Source organism: Bidens hawaiensis, unplaced genomic scaffold (genome assembly GCF_021521415.1).
Source record: "Bidens hawaiensis isolate Kalapana, Puna unplaced genomic scaffold, B.hawaiensis_p1.1 tig00020325_1, whole genome shotgun sequence".
NCBI classification, from domain to species: domain Eukaryota; kingdom Viridiplantae; phylum Streptophyta; class Magnoliopsida; order Asterales; family Asteraceae; genus Bidens; species Bidens hawaiensis.
In genome coordinates, this window is record NW_027493089.1 from 221,384 (window position 1) to 242,144 (window position 20,761).

General features: G+C 33.3%; 3 protein-coding genes across 3 annotated transcripts; 1 reads left to right on the forward strand and 2 right to left on the reverse strand.

The window, feature by feature from the left end:
* The first annotated feature begins 239 nt into the window (after positions 1-239).
* Positions 240-1,345, forward strand: LOC143560353 (uncharacterized). The gene is made up of 4 exons (XM_077048670.1): positions 240-359; positions 438-513; positions 592-743; positions 1,277-1,345. The coding sequence occupies exons 1-4, from the start codon at positions 240-242 to the stop codon at positions 1,343-1,345; spliced, it is 417 nt and encodes a 138-aa protein (XP_076904785.1).
* Positions 1,346-6,437: 5,092 nt separating this feature from the next.
* On the reverse strand, positions 6,438-7,912 carry LOC143560343 (uncharacterized). Its single transcript, XM_077048663.1, has 2 exons — positions 7,552-7,912; positions 6,438-6,578 (listed from the first exon to the last, which is right to left on the reverse strand). Exons 1-2 carry the CDS (start codon positions 7,889-7,891, stop codon positions 6,562-6,564), a joined length of 357 nt encoding a protein of 118 aa, XP_076904778.1. The 5' UTR covers positions 7,892-7,912; the 3' UTR covers positions 6,438-6,561.
* Positions 7,913-14,022: 6,110 nt separating this feature from the next.
* Positions 14,023-18,299, reverse strand: LOC143560342 (rop guanine nucleotide exchange factor 7-like). Its single transcript, XM_077048662.1, has 7 exons — positions 18,071-18,299; positions 17,152-17,268; positions 16,905-17,059; positions 16,700-16,774; positions 16,317-16,607; positions 15,195-15,521; positions 14,023-14,529 (listed from the first exon to the last, which is right to left on the reverse strand). The coding sequence occupies exons 1-7, from the start codon at positions 18,297-18,299 to the stop codon at positions 14,023-14,025; spliced, it is 1,701 nt and encodes a 566-aa protein (XP_076904777.1).
* Positions 18,300-20,761: the final 2,462 nt, after the last annotated feature.

Sequence of the window (20,761 nt, forward strand, 5' to 3'; positions counted from 1 at the left end):
TTTGTTTTTTTTTTTTTGTGGTAGGGGGTGTTGGGGGGGGGGGGGGATATTAGATGGGTCAAGTGCATGTCATGTTCATTAATATGTTGTGGCCCTATAAATAACCCACACTCCCTTTCATCTTCTCCATCCAACAAAGCCTATCCTACTCTCATTCACACTCTCCTTGGCTTTCATTCATCATTAAATTTAATTAACCAACAGCTTCTTGTTACTTACAATCTCACACTCAACTGATAATGGATCCTATGAAGCAGCAATCAGGCGGTTCTTCTTCGTTCACCGATCTGTTTGGCCCGAAGGATGCATCCTCCACCTCATCTAGCCTCTTCAACTATGTGTTTGGCCCCTCATCCACTGTATCCATTACACTTTGGAATTTGTTTGTTTTCATATAATATTGAAACAATAAGTTGCTAATGGTTTGTTTATTTCAGGGTCTAGGAAGAGACTCAAAGAACACAGGATCACCGAAAAGGCAGGAATTTGGAGGTGCCAAACCTTCAACACAAGGTTGGTAACGTTTATTATAAAAGTTATCCTTAGAATGTGCTCCAATGTGACTGATTATTAATAATCATTTGGTAATAGATTATAAGTCACAAAGAGTGATGGGTAACAAAGATGGGAATCTGGTTTACCGAAATGAAACAACCGAAGCAAGCTATTTCGGTTCGTCCATTTATTATGGTGGCCAAGAAGTTTATTCATCAAATACCCATACCGATCGTCCTCAGCATGTGGTCAGCATTCCACCTTTTTGGTTTTCCAGTGTTTGTTAACAAATTGTTAACAAACAAACGTAGCCGATATAATCTTATTAATAGCTCTCATTAATAGCAGAGCTACTAGTAGGGTGTGATGGAGGCATGCAACATGTTATATATCTCATGGGATATATATAGATGTTGATTACATTAAAAATTAACATGAGAACTAACAAAGTCTTCATATGTGGTTTCTTTGATTAGTTCAAGAAAGATGAAGGTGATGATGATCCTAGTGCCTCAAGGGGAAATTGGTGGAAAGGTAACAATTTTTTGGGATTTTTGGTGCATAAAGGTTACAAAAATGCTGCTTATTTTTGTTGCTCCTAAAGCAATAAGTGACTAATCAATCTTAAAAATAAACAATCAAATTAGTATCAGTAATAACTCAAACCCGCTCATTTGTACATATGGGGTCGAGACTTAGGTTTTCTTCGGTACTTTATATAGCATGAAATGAGATCTCTGAGTTTCAACCCAAATAAAGATCTTTGTCGATGTTTCTGCAGGCTCTCTCTACTACTAAATATCTTCTCGTGTTTGGATGGAGAATTAGAGAGTTGCAAGATGCTAAATGATGTCAGTTTATTGATCTAAAGACCTTTTTTATTAGTCTTAACAAGTGGTCACGTGTAATCGAATGTATCTTCAACTTTCTTAATGGCTATCTATGGAATACCGAATATGTAAACCTTCTTTATGTACCTAATTTAGTTGGTTTTCAACTAGTAAAATATACCCTCTTTTGAATGTGCCACAAGGGTTTGGTAGAATGGTAGGTTATATCATTCTTTTTGAAGATGATAATAATGTGTGTTTAGGTGCATTCCATTCGTTTATTCCAAAAGTGTGTCATGCATGAGATAATGATGTAATATGCTCCAATCATCCCTTTTCTCTCTAGTGCCATACCCAACCACATTTATTTGCATCATTATCTCAGTAATATGCACTTTGTTAGGTGCATTTTTTGTGTGTTGAGTGTTGACATTCCTTTTTAGATGATAGATTATATATGTCAAATTCACCACGAAAGGCCGATGATCTATACGCCACAAAAGTACATTATCATGCGACTTACATGCGTATTTGAAGACGCGTTATTTTATGATGCACAAATCACCTTCCCAGATACAAAATTTAAAGGATATTGCAAAACAAATGTGTCAAATTTGGTTATTAGCGTCAAACAAATAAAAAGACATCTAAGCATAAAACCTTTCTGAGGTTGTAATATTGTGTGTGTTTTTTTATCCTATTTCATTCAAGACCCGGATAAAAAATTGTCAGCAGTTGAGAATAAATATAAGAACTCTGAATCAAATGCAATCTTCTAAAAGAAAAGTATAACTAGATAAAATTTAAATGACAATTTTATTTATTTTAATAAGAAAACATGCAACACGTTTTTCACTAGGGATGAGATCGGTACCACCGGTACCGAAAATCTCAATCCCAAAAATCGTAAATTTTTGGTACCGGTACCGGTACCGAAGTTTTCGGTTCGGTACAAGTACCATTACCGGGACGATACCGGTATTTAAGGTAAAATTCAGGAAATAGCGGTACCGAAACTCAAAAATTTGATACCGATTCAATACCGACGGCACCAAATCAGTATCGATTTCAGTACCGGTATCCTGAATTTCTTCATCCCTGTTTTTTACTCAAAGCTTGTTATTGTTTTCATGACACTTCAAAACTAACTGGATAACAAATAAAGATTCCCTCTTTTGCAACAAAATTCAACTCACTCAGGAAGCATCTAGATAATGGATTCTCATTAGGTCCACCTAATTTCAAACTTTCAAGAAATTACAACTTTGACCCTCAAGTCTCCTTTAATTAGATTTGTCTCCAGTAACTTGGAATTTTAAGTTTACAAACAAACTATATATTTTCAAGGTTCATCTTTTTTATTTTTATAACCTAACACATCTATGTATTTTATAAAAATATCACATCCATGAAATAATTCAACCTCAATTTTTTTATTTAAAAATACCATTACTTGTCAAATTTGAGGCTTTCAGATTTATGATGTTATAAATAAATCTATACATTTTAATAAGAAGCCCTAATATTTCGTGATTTTATCACATGTTACTCCCACATTAATTATCATAGTTTAAAGCCAACTAAAATTTTAAAATCACCATTATCATTTATTTGTTAACTAGGATAGTGGCTTGTGTTACATACGGGTGAAAAAATTTCAAACGTCATATATATATATATATATAGGCTATGTATATAATGAAAACTCTTATGACTTGAAAAAGCCTTAGAAACCCATCAAGTGGTTAATAATTGTCCACATTTTCATACTACATCAACCATTTCTTTTGTCTTGAAGGTTATTTAGGTCATTTAACAATTTTCATTCTTTCCTTTCTTACAAATAATGTCAGATTATCTTTTGTCGTTATTGATTTTTCTAATATTTAGTTTCAAAAGAAGTAACTTTATTAAAATTCTAAAGAAAACTAAAACTAAAAACTCTTAATAATTCATCGCTTGTTTGGCGCTTTAACCTGTCTCCAATACACAATAACACAATGCCACATTCTTTTAATATAATAATGCTTTACTAATTATTATTGCCACTTATTCTCAAGTTAAAAAACTAAAAGCACAGAGTAGCTTTTGTTAAATATGTTAGTTTGACGAAATTATTCTTTGGGTTTGGTTTCAGAACCGTGAGAAACCCAAATTAGTGTTGAATAGGCGTCACAAAGCTCGTCTTTTATTTATACAAGTAATTTATGTAAGTAGTAATTAATATAATATGTAATTTATATAAGTAACATTTGTAACCTTTCTTTTACAAATATAAATTTATTATAATATAATATGTAATTTATACAAGTAATTTGTAACATTTATTTTACAAATATAAATTTGTAACATGTAATTTGTATAAGTAACATTTGTAACTTTTATTTTACAAATAAAATTTATATAAGTAATTTGTATAACATGTAATTTATATAGATTTTTATAAGATTTATTTTAAAAATGTAAATTTATCTAGTATGTAACTTATATAAGGAACATCCATATCCTTTATTTTACAAATGCAAATTTATATAAATATTTTATATATTATGTAATTTATATAAGTAACATTTGTAACCTTTTTAAGTAACTTATATATATTATGTAATTTAAAAGTGTAAATTTATATGTAATTTATATAAGTAACTTTTTTTTATTATTATTTTTAACACCAACTCAAAGGTATATTTCAACAAATAACTCAATATTTTGTGATAATTTAAATAACTAGTTTATACGGCTCATTTTCTTCAATAATTAAGTCCTAAGTAGGATAATCTTATAAAAATTAAACATATTTTTTTTCTGTTTTAAGAAATTATACATCTTGTAAGTAGCCTTAGAAAAAATAACAAAAAAAAATGTGAGATTTCTAGATTAAAAACAAAAAATTTTAATATTAAAATATAAAACCATAAACTTAATTAGACATGATGTATGCGTGTCCTTGGAGTGAGAGAAAGCAAATACTCAAAATCCTTATTTTTGCCCTCATTTGTACTAAACACTAATATAATAATATGTAACAAGATTCTTTTAAACCTCTTGTGGAGGGTATAACCTCAACCATTCATTGACACTGTCAAGGGTTAACGAATAGTTTTTAGGGTTTTTTAAACTCAAGAGAGTTTTTAAATTAACCTAACCATATATATATATATAGCTATTATAAGAATTCTTTACATTGTTTTCTGTAAAATCACAAGATGTAGAAAAAATATATACAGCTATCATAAAAATTCTTTAATTAGTTATAAATAATTAATTGTAGTCAAAATCGGTTTTTAAATCGTTTGAAAGGAAATTGTTGGTTATGATTCCAGAAAACATTAATTAGTGAGGTTATGATTCTAGAAAATATTAATTAGTGAATTATGTGGCAATTCTAGAGATGGAAACCTTGTAAGCTTATGTGGATATCCTATTTGATGGCCATGTGGATATCTTGTTTTGCTTTAATAGTATAGTAAGAAGATTAGCATTAGGATTAAAATTAATTGATTAATTATGTGGAAATTATAAACATAGAAAGTAGATGACATGGAACATTAGGTGAACCCCTAGAAGAAGGACAAGTGGATAAATTGGTTTTCCTTTAATATATTAGTTAGATGTAATAAAGTCAAAGTAAATGTTAAGGCGTGTCATGATAACCAACATGTATTTATTCCTTTTGCTTTTAACACTTTCGGTTTCCTCGCTCCTGAAGCTGTGGAGTTATTTACCCGTGTTCAGCGGGTCATGCATAGTAATGTTATGACTCAAAAATAAGCAAATGCAGTTTTTAAAATATTGGCTTTTGTAATTCAAAAGGGGTAGCGGCGCAGCTTGTTGCCCGATTGCCTTTTGTATCGATGTAATCTAAACATTGAAATTTTTTATATTTAAGTTGGTTAAAAAAATGTTAAGTTACGAATTCAAAACTTTAAATGTTAAGTTTGACCAATACTTGTGTTATATATTGGTTTAAATGTTAATTAGCCTTAGGGTTAAAATTAATTGATTAATTATGTAGAAATTATAAGCATGGAAAGTGAATGACATTGAACATTAGATGGACACCTTAGGAAAAGAACAAATGGACAAATTGGTTTTGCTTTAATATATTAGTTAAATTGACAACTGTTAATCACTGATTTCAATGAACGAAAATAAGTAAATTGTATTAAAGAAAACTATTTTTGTAATTATTAAAGTTGTAAAACTTACTTTTTATAAAACTTTCCAAAATTTTTCCAATCAATATCACAAGGATTTTCATTTAAGTATGGTTATGATAAACAAGGTAAACTAACGGATACAACATCAAATGTAATATACAGAGAAAATTTACTAATTTGTAATTTATTATATTAGCATTGACTTTTTTTGTTTTTTACTTTTGTTACCGTGTTGTTGAGTATACAACTTATTAATAAATATGATCATTTTATTGTCTGTTGTATTATCATTATTTATTAGTTTTAATTGTTTATATTGTTATCTTTTCCTAAACCCATGTAGTAGTGTAAGAAAAACAACAAAAAATGTAGATATAGTAACTTATTAATGTGTTTTTTCTTTTTTAATTTTAACAATGTAGGATAAGTTTATTATTTTTCGTATTTTACTTAATTATTAAATATTGTTATCGTACTGGACATGGGTCTCAAGCTAGTATAAATACATAATGAGTGCAATAAATCACTTCTAAGGCCGTCTTAAGAACTTTGCTAAAATTACTTAAAATCGAATATCACTTTAAAATAGGTCAAACTATAATGCATCGTTGACATCTAAGTCAGATGGATCACCTGTCTTTATCGAGTCGGTCCACCTACATAATCGTTATGAAATATCCACATCCAACCATGCTGGAATATATAACGCTCACGTATATGTGCCACAAGAAGAACTAGCATGGTATCTTCTTTAAAGCTAGCTTTCAATTCTACCAAGTTGTTATCAAGAACCAGATTCATTCCACCATATTAAAGTATTAAGTCTGATCCAAATACCAAATTGCATTCTCTTTTTAAAATTACATAAAAGTTGACCATACAAAAGTCAACAGAAGAGAAACAACAATTTATTAGCACATGACCAAAAGACACAAGACAACATCTTGACACAATTAAAATACCAGTAATTTATTTACTAAACACATGAGTAGAAACCATTGGCTAGAAAAGAACCAACCAAGATACACTTCAAACTCACTGGTACAACTTCCATGAAACTAGTAGTCTTCAGGCTTTCAAGGCAATGTATAAGCTGCAAAGCACATAGCACAACTATGTTAGCAGAAAGAAAAATAATATAACTAATATCTAAAATCTAGGGGTGTGCATAGTTCAGTATTGGGCTCAAGTCGAACCAAAAGCGAATTTTCAGTTTTCTTTTTTTCTTTTTTCTTTTTTTTTTAGAAAACTGTTCAGTTTCGGTAATTCAAATCGTATGAGTGTGATTTTTGGTTTTACATTTGGAATTTAAATGTTCGGGGTTGATAAAGTTGGCCCAAATAGGCCCAAATAATTGAATTTGGGCCTAAAACTTTTAACCTAAAATTTTGTTAACCTTCTGCCCTTCTACTAAAGCTGTAAAAAAAACGGTTTTGAAACCGCTTCATGGTAAACTGACCTGAACCGGTTTGATAAGAAAACCAGTTTCACCCAAACCGTCAGTTTTGATACAAGTTCCCCTTTTGAACAACCAAACCGGTTTTAAAACTGAACCAGTTTAAGGAAAAACGGTTAAACCGGTTCTAAACCGAACCGACCTGGATCAGGTCGGCCTCTCTTGCTTCTAAACCGGTTTATAAACTGAACCGATTTGGGTCAAGCCGGTTTTGACCAAGCTTTGACCAAACCGGTTCGGTTTATAAACTGGTTCGATTTGGGTAAAAATTCAAAAACCGGTTTTGTATACCTCTACCCCCTACTAATAAATTTGAGAATTAAATTTTTGGTTAAAAGTATTGAATTTAGCCATAATAAATCCCGTAATAAATATTTGAACAAGTTCGGTGCAACTCGATTTTTTAGTTCGGTTTGGTTCAGTTTTGGAGTTTGGATGCGGAAACCGAAACGTAGTTAGCACTTAGCAGTTTACAAAGAAAAGAAAACAAACCCGAATAATCAGTTATTAGTTTGGGCCCGTTACTTCAGTTAGGTTTTTTCATTTTCCATTCGTTTAATCCGTTTTTTTCTCACCCCTAACAAAAGAAATGAAACGAAACTAAACCAACCTCCACATTGATAACCAACAGGACGGTCCGCAATGTTGCACCGTTTTGGAATAGTCATCGCAATCTCCGGCTTCACTCCCGAGCTTTTAGCAGTATTAGACAACATAACCGCACACAAGCATTTCGGGTTTTGTCCCAACTTCTTAACCGCAGCACAACAGCTGCCAGAAACCGATGCGTTCTCATCTTGTGCAGCCGATGCACACGGAGCGAGCTTAAACGCTTCCATGTCCGGGTTAGCCCGCCCACACTCACCGGCCCCATTCACTTCACCCAACCCAACAATCACAAGAACCACAACAAACCCAAACATGCATATGTTTTTCATTGAACCTTCCATTGTTTTGTAAGTTATTGTCTTGTTAAATGTTAACAAATCGAATGCGTGAATCGGTTGCGGGTTCTTTGGGTTTTATACTAGTGTATGGAAGTTGGTTACACGATGTTTACATTATCTTCAATGGTGGAAGAACCATCGAGAGCTTATGCACTAATGTTGTGCTGCAACAATCATTATATCTTTGCAATGAACAAATGGTTTCTAGGTGATAGATTTTTTTGTAAATGATTTTTTGGTGATATTCTGAAATAACGGATACTAGAAGCTGTATAGACGTTGTCAGCTACTGTCTCGTAATATGGAACTTTCGAACGTGTTCCGTCATATTTTAGGATCCGCCAATTGAAATGACAGATCCTAAAATATCCAAACTAGTTGGCGGTTCGAAACTTCCATGTCACCAGACAATGGCTGACAACATCTGTGTAATTTTATTATCCGTCATTTCAATGGTGGGTCACTCGAAAACCAAAAACAAATATTCTCTCTCATAAAAACCAGTTGCTCTCTTATTGTTATTATTATTATTATTCAAACTAGTTGGCGGTTCGAAACTTCAATGTCACCAGACAATAGCTGAGAATATCTTTATAATTTTTATTATCCGTCATTTCAATGATGAATCACTGAAGAAACACTAATCGACCCCGGGCAGATTACGGATAATCTGGGGGTTAAGTAGATGTTTCCCACGAGGGGTTAGATCCGGCAAAGATGGTTCTTCTGATAACCTGCAAAACAGACACCGTGAGCTCGTCACTGAGAAGGGGGGGTACCTCCTTGTGACCACCCTCCGGCGTGAGAATCAGACTAGATTGCTCTTGAATATAAATGTATATTAAGAGAATGACTAGAGCAGATATCAGGTAATGTATCAAGAGATGAGATATGAGATAAGATGATACCATTCCAAGGTGTTGGAGTATTTATAGCCGAAGGTAGGTTCCAAGCAGGTACAGCTGGCTGAATAGTGTTCCTGTTCTGCCAACTGTGGACTACGCACATGCCATGCTGGTGGTTGGTGGATAGGCAGCGGCTGATAGTGACCAGGCCGGCTGTGTACTATTCCTGTTCCACCAACTGCAGGCCATGCCATGCACGTCCTCTGACAGGTTGGTGAGTAGGCAGCGGCTAATAGTGACATACAGTACAAGAGCGTGCTGCTCGTCATACTGTTGTCAGTGAGCTGTCGTATCCTTGGTCAGATCTTTTGTCCATACCTCGTCAGGTACAGTACAAAAGATCCTCCAGTATCGTACGGACTGGCTCATTTGGGCGGTAGTTCTCCCGGCTTTGTGCGGGAGTGTTCCCGGCTTGCTCACTCCTTCTTCATGTGACATTACTGAATTATTTAAGAGTTAAGTGCCTTGTGCGTGTAGCTTTGCTGCGCAGGTAGCCTTCCCTGATGGCTTGTATCCGCAGCTGCGGGAACAGGCGGAGTACTTCACCATTGGGAGGCTTTTCCTGCGGGAACAGCTTGCGTACTGCGCGTAAGGACGTCACGTCTCTGAGCATGGTGGGTCCTGCGGGCCCAGTTGGTTTCTACGCAGACGTCCCTCTTCAAGGGGTTGCGAGTTTAGCCTTTGCGTAGACGTCCCTGTTGAAGGTGAGTCTTGCGGGTTCAACTGCGCAGACGTCCCTCTTTGAGGTGAGTCTTGCGGGTCCAACTGGGCTCTGCTGGGACCTACCTCTTCAATCACCTTAAAAACAAAAAGAAATATTCTCTCTTATACCACTTATTATTATTATTCAAACTAATTGACGGTTCAAAAGTTTCATGTCACCAGACAATAACTGACAACATATGTATAATTTTTACTATCTGTCATTTCAACGGTGGATACCTTAAAACCAAAAACGAATATTCTCTCTCATAAAAACCATTTGATCTCTTATTATTATTATTATTATTATTATTATTTAACACAAAAATCCACAGAAACAGATGTCATGTAAGCAAGATAGTTCACCAACCCCATTATCCCTAAGAACTTGGATATATAAACTTTAAACACTCTCCATTTCACAAAAGCAATCATTCTTCACCGAAAGCAAGTGATCACAAATGTTGTAATGGTGACAAAGTGATAATGAGCTTAAAAGTTGTAAGACTGAATAAACTAGTTCATGAAGGAAACCGATTTGAGAGAAACCGATATGCCATTATGTAATGGGCTTGAGAACTCTTTCGTTGAAACCAGTTAAAACCGAACTGATTGCTCTGAGACTGAACTGATTATTTTCCGTTATAAAAAGGTTTCAAAACGAACCTGTTGGGGTAAAAACAGACTTTGACTTTCTTTGACCGAAACGAAACCGGCTTAGACCTAAGAATCTATTTGTGTACCTCTATTCTCGACAGGCTGGATCATGCGGCAAACAATCATAGATGATTTAGCCTAGCGGTCAACCCGAGTTTCGTTAATTAGGGTTTTAGTTTCGTCACTCAGTATTTTTTCTCAAATTTAACAGTCTACAGTTTTTACCTTTTTTTTAGTCTAAACATTTAAATCCTTAACTAATATAATTTATACGCCTATTTATAGTTTTAATCTTATTAATTATTACTGATTAGTTGGTTTGTAAGGTAAAGTTATTCTACAAATATGGACAAAAATAAGAAGGATTTGTAGCTACAAAAAAAAACCCTAAAAAAATGATAACTCAAAATTTAATAAAAAAATGAAAAAAGTGAAAACACAAAAATGTTTCCATCGTTTTCCTCGTTCTTAAAAAACAAAAAACAATGTTAGTGGAAAAAGATCATTGTGTCTTTTTGTTTATCATTGTATTTTGTGTTAATTTTCGTCATTGATTATGTCTTTTTTCCTTACATTGTGTCTATTTTTTCTTGATATTGTGTTATATTACTCAACATTGTGTTATATTTTGCGATCTATTGTGTCTGTTTTTAGTTGTAATTGTGTCTTTTGTTCATTTTCGTCATTGTGTCTTTTCAACGTTATTTTTTATTTTTTTTTGCACGGAAATGGCTGGGGGAAACATTTTAGTCTTTTAACTTTTTTCTATTTCTATTTATATTTTGAGTTATGATTTTCTATTATTATTATTATTATTATTAGAATTATTTTTTTACCAGTTAAAACCGAACCGGTTGCTCTGAGACCGAACAGATTATTTTCCGTTATAAAACGGTTTCAAAACGAACTTGTTTGGGTAAAAACGGACTTTGACTTTCTTTGACCGAAACCAAACCGTTTTGGGCCTAAGAATTGATTTGTGTACCTCTATTCTCGACAAGTTGGATCATGCGGCAAACAACCATAGATGATTTGGCCTAGCGGTCAACCCGAGTTCCATTAATTAGGGTTCCAATTTCGTCACTCAATATTTTCTCTTAAATTTAGAAGTCTACAGCTTTTACCTTTTTTTAGTCTAAACGTTTAAATACTTGACTAATATAATTTATACGCCTATTTATGGTTTTAATTTTATTAATTACTACTAATTAGTTAGTTTGTAAAGTCAAGTTATAAGGATTTGTAGCCACACAAAAAACCCCTCAATAAAATAAAAAAAATCATAACTCAAAATTTAATAAAAAAACAAAAAAAAATAAAAACACAAATGTTTCCACCGTCTTCCTCGTTCTTAAAAAACAAAAAACAATGTTGAGGGAAAAAGATCATCATGTCTTTTTGTTTATCATTGTGTTTTGTGTTAATTTTCGTCATTGATCGTGTCTTTTTTCCTTACATTATGTCTATTTTTTCTTGATATTATGTTATATTACTCAACATTGTGTTATATTTTACGATCTATTGTGTCTTTTTTTAGTTGTAATTGTGTCTTTTGTTCATTTTCGTCATTGTGTCTTTTCAGCGTTTTATTTTATTTTTTTTCGCACGGAAATGGCGGGGGGAAACATTTTAGTCTTTTAAATTTTTTCTATTTCTATTTATATTTTGAGTTTTGATTTTCTATTATTATTATTATTAGAATTATTTTTTTACCAGTTAAAACCGAACCGGTTGCTCTGAGACCGAACAGATTATTTTCTGTTATAAAACGGTTTCAAAACGAACTTGTTTGGGTAAAAACGGACTTTGACTTTCTTTGACCGAAACCAAACCGGTTTAGACCTAAGAATCTATTTGTGTACCTCTATTCTTTACAGGCTGGATCATGCGGCAAACAATCATAGATGATTTAGCCTAGCGGTCAACCCGAGTTCTGTTAATTAGGGTTTTAGTTTCGTCACTCGGTATTTTCTCTCAAATTTAACAGTCTACAGTTTTTACCTTTTTTTTAGTCTAAACATTTAAATCCTTAACTAATATAATTTATACGCCTATTTATAGCTTTAATTTTATTAATTACTACTGATTAGTTAGTTTGTGAGGTCAAGTTATAAGGATTTGTAGCCACACAAAAAACCCCTCAATAAAATAAAAAAATCATAACTCAAAATTTAATAAAAAAACGAAAAAAAATAAAAACACAAATGTTTCCACCGTCTTTCTCGTTCTTAAAAAACAAAAAACAATGTTGAGGGAAAAAGATTATCATGTCTTTTTGTTTATCATTGTGTTTTGTGTTAATTTTCGTCATTGATCGTGTCTTTTTCTCTTACATTGTGTCTATTTTTTCTTGATATTGTGTTATATTACTCAACATTGTGTTATATTTTACGATCTATTGTGTCTTTTTTTAGTTGTAATTGTGTCTTTTGTTCATTTTCGTCATTGTGTCTTTCAGCGTTTTATTTTATTTTTTTTCGCACGGAAATGGCGGGGGGAAACATTTTAGTCTTTTAAATTTTTTCTATTTCTATTTATATTTTGAGTTTTGATTTTCTATTATTATTATTGTTAGAATTATTTTTTTACCAGTTAAAACCGAACCGGTTGCTCTGAGACCGAACAGATTATTTTCTGTTATAAAACGGTTTCAAAACGAACTTGTTTGGGTAAAAACGGACTTTGACTTTCTTTGACCGAAACCAAACCGGTTTAGACCTAAGAATCTATTTGTGTACCTCTATTCTTTACAGGCTGGATCATGCAGCAAACAATCATAGATGATTTAGTCTAGCGGTCAACCCGAGTTCTGTTAATTAGGGTTTTAGTTTTGTCACTCAGTATTTTCTCTTAAATTTAGAAGTCTACAACTTTTACCTTTTTTTAGTCTAAACGTTTAAATACTTGACTAATATAATTTATACGCCTATTTATGGTTTTAATTTTATTAATTACTACTGATTAGTTAGTTTGTGAGGTCAAGTTATAAGGATTTGTATCCACACAAAAAACCCCTCAATAAAATAAAAAAAATCATAACTCAAAATTTAATAAAAAAACGAAAAAAAATAAAAACACAAATGTTTCCACCGTCTTCCTCGTTCTTAAAAAACAAAAAACAATGTTGAGGGAAAAAGATCATCATGTCTTTTTGTTTATCATTGCGTTTTGTGTTTATTTTTGTCATTGATCGTGTCTTTTTTCATTTACATTGTGTCTTTTTTTTCTTGATATTGTGTTATATTACTCAACATTGTGTTATATTTTGCGATCTATTGTTTTTTTTTATATATATAATTGTGTCTTTTGTTCATTTTTGTCATTGTATCTTTTTTTCGGCATTGTCTTTTTGGCTTTTTTTTTTTAACGGGATTGACGGGAGAAACATTTTAGTCTTTTAAATATTTTCGATTTCTATTTATATTTTGAGTTATGATTTTTTATTATTATTTTTTGAATTATTTTTTTAAAGGTTTTTTGTGTGATCACAAATCCTTCTCACACTTCTTTTTTTTTTTTTTATCATTTGTATTTTAACTTTTCCCTGGTTTGTAATATTAATAATTTTGCAAACTTATCAAGTTTAGAACTTTAAATAAGTCCACCTCATGTAACAATTTAAGCACTCAACAACAAATTTTTAAGTAATTGTTCTCTGTTTATTTTACTTGTTTCCATTCTGCATAAAAAAACATGATATTAATACAATCTCTCAGATTAAAATTATATGATTTAGCCAATGAAAGCAAACAATAAAGGGTTAACATAAGTAAAAATCTTGAACAAAGCATATGCATTAAGCTTTTAGGATCACTGGAACACAACACAAAGATTAATATTAACTGTAAATGTGTATAAACTTTCTTTCCCTTAATCAAGTTGTAACTCCGTGATCCGTTTTTGCACCTTGACCGGGGTTCGATTCTCCTTCTGGCTCGGTCCACCATCCACGCTACTTCTAGAGCCCGGCGTATTTGCATTTCGTGTAGAAACACAACCAGGACCTTCTAAACTCTTGACCCTTGTTTCACCACCAAGATAGCTCGTTAAAGCACGCCTGACCCCACAACCACGGCTAGTTTTGTTACTGTTCCCATTGCTAGTCAAGAAAGGCGTTCGGTCTCCCTTTGCCGGGCTAGGACTCACTAGCGGTCCAGGTGAAAACTTTGGAGTCCCAAAACTTGGTCTGTAAGGTGAACTTGAGGTGGTGGACACCGAGACTCTCTTGTGACTAGTTGTGCTCACTCTTAATGCTTTGGTTTCGGATTGTTTAGACAAGTCGTCTACGTATAATAAATCGTCGATGCGTGCCACAATATTGTATGCTAAGCTCTCCAACACTCTCGAGTAGCTCTCCAGAATCGCTTTTCCGACATCCTGAAGTAAAAACCAAGATTTCATATTACAAAAATTTATTGATATTTGTATCAGATAATATATTAGCTAGAGTAACTTAACTCTAAGGTGATATGTAGATAGGCCTGTAAACGAACCGAACGTTCAGTGAACTGCTCGGCGGGAAGTTCGTTTATTTGGTATACGAACAAGCATGAACGAAAAATCTGTGTTCGTTTAATTAAATGAACGAACATGAACACATATTTCGTTCATTCATTTATGTTCGTGAACGTTTGTTTATATATGTCTGTTTATTTATGTTTGTTTATATTATTAATAGAAAATAATCAAATATTATCTTGAAGATTCATCTACTTAATGGTTTTATATTTGTTCATTTAAGTGTGTTCATTTATGTTCGTTTATTTTTGTTTGTGTTCGTGTACATTTGCTCATATATGTTCAGTTATGTTTGTTTATCTTTGTTCAGTTACGTTCATTTATGTTCGTGAACTGTTCGTTTAGAACTTAAACAAACCAACATGAACAAATTCATTTTTTAAATAAACAAACACAAGCATGCCTTTGTTCATGTTCATTCGTGTTCGTTCGGTTCATTTACAGGCCTACATGTAGAATAATGAAATCATATGTTTTAACTATGTTAATAATTTGTGTGTTTTATTAACATTAAAAGTATGTACCTTGTTACACTGAATCTTGGTGGTGTCCAATGAGGTTTGAGTTAGACAAGGAAACCTATGTTTTAAGCAAACCAAGAGGCTTTCTGCTCGGTCAGCTAGTAGATCATGTCTATGCGCATCTGCCATTAGGTCTTTCACCATATCCCATGACGTTTTAGCAGGCGGGGGCTTTTTACGCCACATGTAGATCGCTGCTTCCACTCGGTTTGCGATTTCTAGGGCGATATGTTCGGATGAAAGATCAAGGCAGTCTAGCAAACATTCTGCTGAAAATTGCTCTGAGGTTATATATTGATAGATCACCTCTCCTAAACAAGCTTTTCCATTCTAGTAAACATATAAAAAAAATCATGTGTCAGAAGTAGGGCTTAACTAAACAAACACCACTGACACACTGTCCAAACACGAATGTGTCATATGGCCCATACAACCTCATACGGACCATATAACATGCAAAATGGTCATATGGGCCGTATGTAGGGGTGGCAAATGTGACCTATGGGTTGAAATAAAATGTATATAATGGGTCAGAATGGGTCAAACTAAAAAAAGAAAAGAATTGAAACTCAAAACGGGTTGACATTCCTTGAGTTTTTTTTTTTTTTTTTTTATGGAATGAGAAAAACGGAGGAAAGTTTTTAGATTTTTTACTTTTTTGATTTATATTTCGAGTTATGATTTTTTAATTATTTTTTTGAATTTTTTAATGAGGGGTTTCTGAAATCTCTGACCAATTTCGAAAACCCATCATTAAAAAAATTCGAAAAAAATAATAAAAAAATCATAACTCGAAATATAAATAAAAGAACTAAAAAACTAAAAAGTTTCCTCCGTTTTCTTGTTCCATTAAAACACACACACACACACACACACAAGGAATGTCAACCAGTTTTGACCCGTTTCAATCTTTTTCTTTTTTTAGTTTGGCCCATTCTGACCCATTACATACATTTTATTACAACCCATTCAACCCATGGGTCACATTTGCCACCCCTAGCCGTATGGCATGAAATTATACGGGGCCATATGGTCATATAGCATGTTTGACCGACACAGAAACAACTGATATGACCACCGTACTAACATGACATGATGAAAATTTTAATTATGTTTTTGTTATACCTTTGGAAGGGATTCCAAGTAAGATTCTGGAACTTCCATTTCAGCTAAAGAAACACTATTAATCGCCATGGCGGCTTTTAGAATCTGATTAGCAGACTCGCGCTTATGAGTTAACTTCTTTCGTGCATTTTCATCTAGACCGCCAGCAGGGACCCGAGGCACAGGCAGCCACCATTTGTCTTGTTGGCGTTGTAACGGTTTATTAAACGAGGCTAAACCATCAGGTTCTGGTGTTGTTATCCCCTTATCAACGTACCAAAACTCCGTGTTCGTGAAACTGTCTAGTATTCCCTGTAAAAAAATCAAATCTTTACAATTTAATACTTGTTTATTTAATAATCTTAATAAAAATAATAATAATATTTTGAACAATGTATACTAACCAGAAGCATGTTGTCTAGTTTCTTAAGAGCAGGGAGGTTAACATAGATATCTGATCTTGGTCTGCATGTCATGATCTAATGTAACATAATTTAAAACATGTGTCACAACAACAACAACAACAACAACAACAATAATAATAATAATATACATTAAGTCATTAACTCATTACTAACCCAACATTAACACAAAACACTGACAAGTTACCTCGAGTTTACTTCCATCGGCTAACGTTTGCCAAGACGGTTTAAACTCGACGATATGATCACTAACACAAAGAAGACATTCCATTTCTCTTTGCCACATTTGTTTTTTCTCAGAAGGTAAAGGTTCCAATCTCCACAATTGACCAAATGCAGTGGCTGGAAAAAAAAGCATAATTTTATAAGCTTTAGCATAATAAAAAAATATGATTAACACAAGTCCAGTAAGTGTGATTAACTAATTACCATACCACAGAGATTTGTGATGGCATTTGAGATGGCCAAAGCTGTGCAAACACCTTTACCACTTCCAGACATATCTTCACCAAGTAATAATTTACTAAACCTTTCTTTCATCATCTCCATTTCTATACAAGAGTAATAAAAAAACAGTATATTATGATAGGTAAAAACTATAAAAGAAGGGAAAATAAAAGCAAATGGAATCAATAAAGATAAAGTTTGTAACTTTTTTCTAAAACACATTGATCTTGAAGGTAATCAAGGTATCCTTAAATTCAAATAGTAACTTAAAAAAGACACAATTTTTTCCCACCTAATCATATTCAAATTTGCATTGATCTTGAAGGTAATCAAGGCATCCTTAACTCCACCCATCAAAATTCAAATTCAAATTCAAATTCAAATAACAACTTTAAAAATTTTAATTTTAATAAAAAATAATAATAATAATAATAATAATAATAATAATAGGGGAAAGTTAACGTACTAATAAAATTATCGAGCTAACCGTGCGAATCAATTATATATACAGGTAGTGTAATTACACTACAGTATAATTACACTATGTTGTCTATATAATATAATTACACTACTTGATTTGCATAGTTAACACGTTAATTTAATTTGTATATGATCCAGCCCCATAATAATAATAATAATAACACATTAATTACACTATGTTGTCTGTATAATTACACTTGATTTGCAAAGTTAACACGTTAATTTAATTTGTATATGATCCAACCCAATAATAATAATAACATCAACAATAATAATAACAATAATTATTGCACGGTTAACATGTTAATTACACTATATTGTCTATATAATTACACTACTTGATTTGCACAGTTAACACGTTAATTTAATTTGTATATGAACATGATCCAACCCCATAATAATAATAATAATAATTTCAAACCATACCTGAAACTTGTGCACCTGGTTTCTTGATCTTGAACTGACCATCAAAACAAGAACTTGATTTCAATTTATCTTCATCAACACCGCCACATTTGCTCATAACTTGATCTTTTTTAATAGGCCAGCCAAAGGAAACAGGAGACGAACAAGATTCTTTAAAAGAAGTGGAATTCAAGCTTCTTGTTCTGCTATCAAATGATTCAAATTCAAACCCATCTGAATTATTATCCATCTTGGAAACACAAACTGTCAGATCTTTTATGTTTTTACCCTTTTCACCTTAAAGATTACTACCCAGATGATAATATTAAGGGAAGAAGTGAAATTGATTAACTTTTTGAGTTTTTGAGTTAAAGAAAGAAGGCAGATTCAAAAGGTGACTCTGATTGATTCAAAATGGAATAAGGGTAAATTCAACCCGGAGACTGTTACTTTTGATGATTTGTGAAAAGGACAAGTTACTTTTCTTTGTCTTGTTTTCCCTCCTGTTTTCTTTATAAGATTTTAAAATTCAGTTCTTTATTAGTTTTACCCATTTTTCTTTTTTTCCTTTATTTATGAAACTCGAATATAATGGAAAAACTCAAAACTCGGCAACAACGAGACGGGTAATACACGACTAATTAGATTTTCGGACAGCTGACTTTTGAGATTTGTAATATACCCAATTGCTCGACTAAATTGACCCATTTACCCGATTTACCCGACATAACTTTTTGTAATTGTATGTATGCATAGTATATTTCTAAATAGAGTAAACTGCGGTTTTCGTCCCTATGGTTTGTTCAAATCTGCGGTTTTAGTCCAATAGTTTTAAATTTGTGATTTTCATCCCTAAGGTTTCATTTCACTTGCAATTAAGCCCGACCCCACTAACCCCGTTAAATCTGGTTGTTAAACCCGTTAGCACACACCTCTCGTAAGGAACAGTTTTGTACCTTCTCACCTCAAATAAACCCAGCCCTAATTCGCAAGCCCCCTCACGTGAGGGGCTAGGGTGTATTTGGAGGAAAAAGGACAAAACTGCCCCTCATGTGAATGGCACACTGGGTTTAACAACCAAACTTAACGGGGTTAGTGGGGTCGGGTTTAATTGCAAGTGAAATGAAACCACATGGACGAAAATCGCAAATTTGAAACCATTGAACTAAAACCGCATATTTGAACAAACCACGGGGACAAAAACCGCAGTTCACTCTATATTATTTGTCGAAAATTTTTATTACAATATTTATTTGAGACATTTTATTTTTATGTTAATCATTGTTTATAATTGATTAGTTATCATTTTGTCAAAACGCGATAGAAACCCGGCGGCTTTGGCCTGGGTATAGTTGGCGGGTGCTTTGTCAAAACCCGATAGAAACCCAAAATCCGATATGAAACCAGAACCCCAACGGGTAATTACCCGATTAAAATCCGATGGCTTTGGGACGGGTATTTATAATCAGGTATGGGTTTGGGATTACCCAAACCCGACTCATCACCATCCCTTGTTTAATAGCATAGTTGATGAGGATGTTTTTGACATTCGTGACTGATGTGACACCAACCCGGGGGGGGGGGGGGGGGAGATAAGGCTGAGGGGTGCGGGGCTTCAACGGGGGCGCTAGAGCCCCTCCGCTCGCGCCCCCAGGCGCTAACACCACACCACCGGGGCACTAACGGGGGCGCTAACGCGAAAAAAAATGCAGCCGTGAGCTGGTTAGCGGGAGAAGAGAGAGAGGAGCACACCTTTTGAGGTATTTTGGACCGTTGGGAGCCGAAAAAAACAAAAAAAATATATATTTTCTATATAGGTTTACGGAAAAGAGCCGTTGAGCTCATATTAAATTAAAAAAAATATTATGTGCTGGCGAACCCGATACGTTATTGGACTCGGGAGAGGATAATGGACGTCGTCTACACGTGTCTGATCCTACACAACATGACGTTAGAAGACGAGGGCAAAGCTATCTGCCAAAACTACCAAGGTGACATTCCGCCACAACCGTCCACAATCAGTGATCAACAAAGACTTCATAACATAGCAAATATCAAGAGCCGTGAGATACACGGGAATCTTCAACATGAGTTGGTTGAACATTTGTGGGCGAGGCGACCCGATGATCTTGTATTAGATTAGTGTTATTATTAAGTATTATTGTTTGTTTAATTTTTAGTATGTTTTTTTTTGTAATTTGAATTTTAGATATTAATGTGTTTTTTTTATTAATGTGTGTTTTTTTAATAATTTATGAGTTTTTTTAATAATACGTTGTCTGAATATATTTATAAAAAAATAAAAAAAAAATTTCGCTGGAGCCCCTGCTCTCCACACCAGGGGTCAGGGCTCCAACGGGGGCTCCAACAACCCCCTTATCCAGTTTCTCTCTGTGCCACACGTCATAATATTATTGGTTGGAGCCTCCACTAAAGCCCCCCCACACCCCTCAGCCTAATTTTACTATATTACCGAACAATGAAATGTTAAAACTTAATATTACCGAACATATCCGATCACCTTTTTTTTTACTTCGTTAGCCTTCTTTGGACAAATCTAAGACCTTTGAAGAAGAAAGTGGAGTTTCGTAAAAGATAAAATTATTTTGAACCAAACTCTGATGAAGAAAGAAGTATGAGTTGACATTTGTCTTTTTACTTTTGCAGGCAGAGATAAAGTATAAAACGCTGGACCAAAATACCCATTTGTGT

What these genes read in the sequence shown, in the direction of transcription:
- LOC143560342 (XM_077048662.1), bottom strand. Translation starts at nt 18,299, where the DNA reads ATGGATAATAATTCAGATGGGTTTGAATTTGAATCATTTGATAGCAGA. An exon ending in AACTAGACAACATGCTTCTG is followed by an intron (nt 16,608 to 16,699) that starts GTTAGTATACAT and finishes ATTTTTTTACAG; the next exon opens with GGAATACTAGACAGTTTCAC. An exon ending in ACTTGGAATCCCTTCCAAAG is followed by an intron (nt 15,522 to 16,316) that starts GTATAACAAAAA and finishes TATGTTTACTAG; the next exon opens with AATGGAAAAGCTTGTTTAGG.
- LOC143560353 (XM_077048670.1), top strand. Translation starts at nt 240, where the DNA reads ATGGATCCTATGAAGCAGCAATCAGGCGGTTCTTCTTCGTTCACCGAT. An exon ending in TGCCAAACCTTCAACACAAG is followed by an intron (nt 514 to 591) that starts GTTGGTAACGTT and finishes ATTTGGTAATAG; the next exon opens with ATTATAAGTCACAAAGAGTG. An exon ending in CCGATCGTCCTCAGCATGTG is followed by an intron (nt 744 to 1,276) that starts GTCAGCATTCCA and finishes ATGTTTCTGCAG; the next exon opens with GCTCTCTCTACTACTAAATA.
- LOC143560343 (XM_077048663.1), bottom strand. Translation starts at nt 7,891, where the DNA reads ATGGAAGGTTCAATGAAAAACATATGCATGTTTGGGTTTGTTGTGGTT.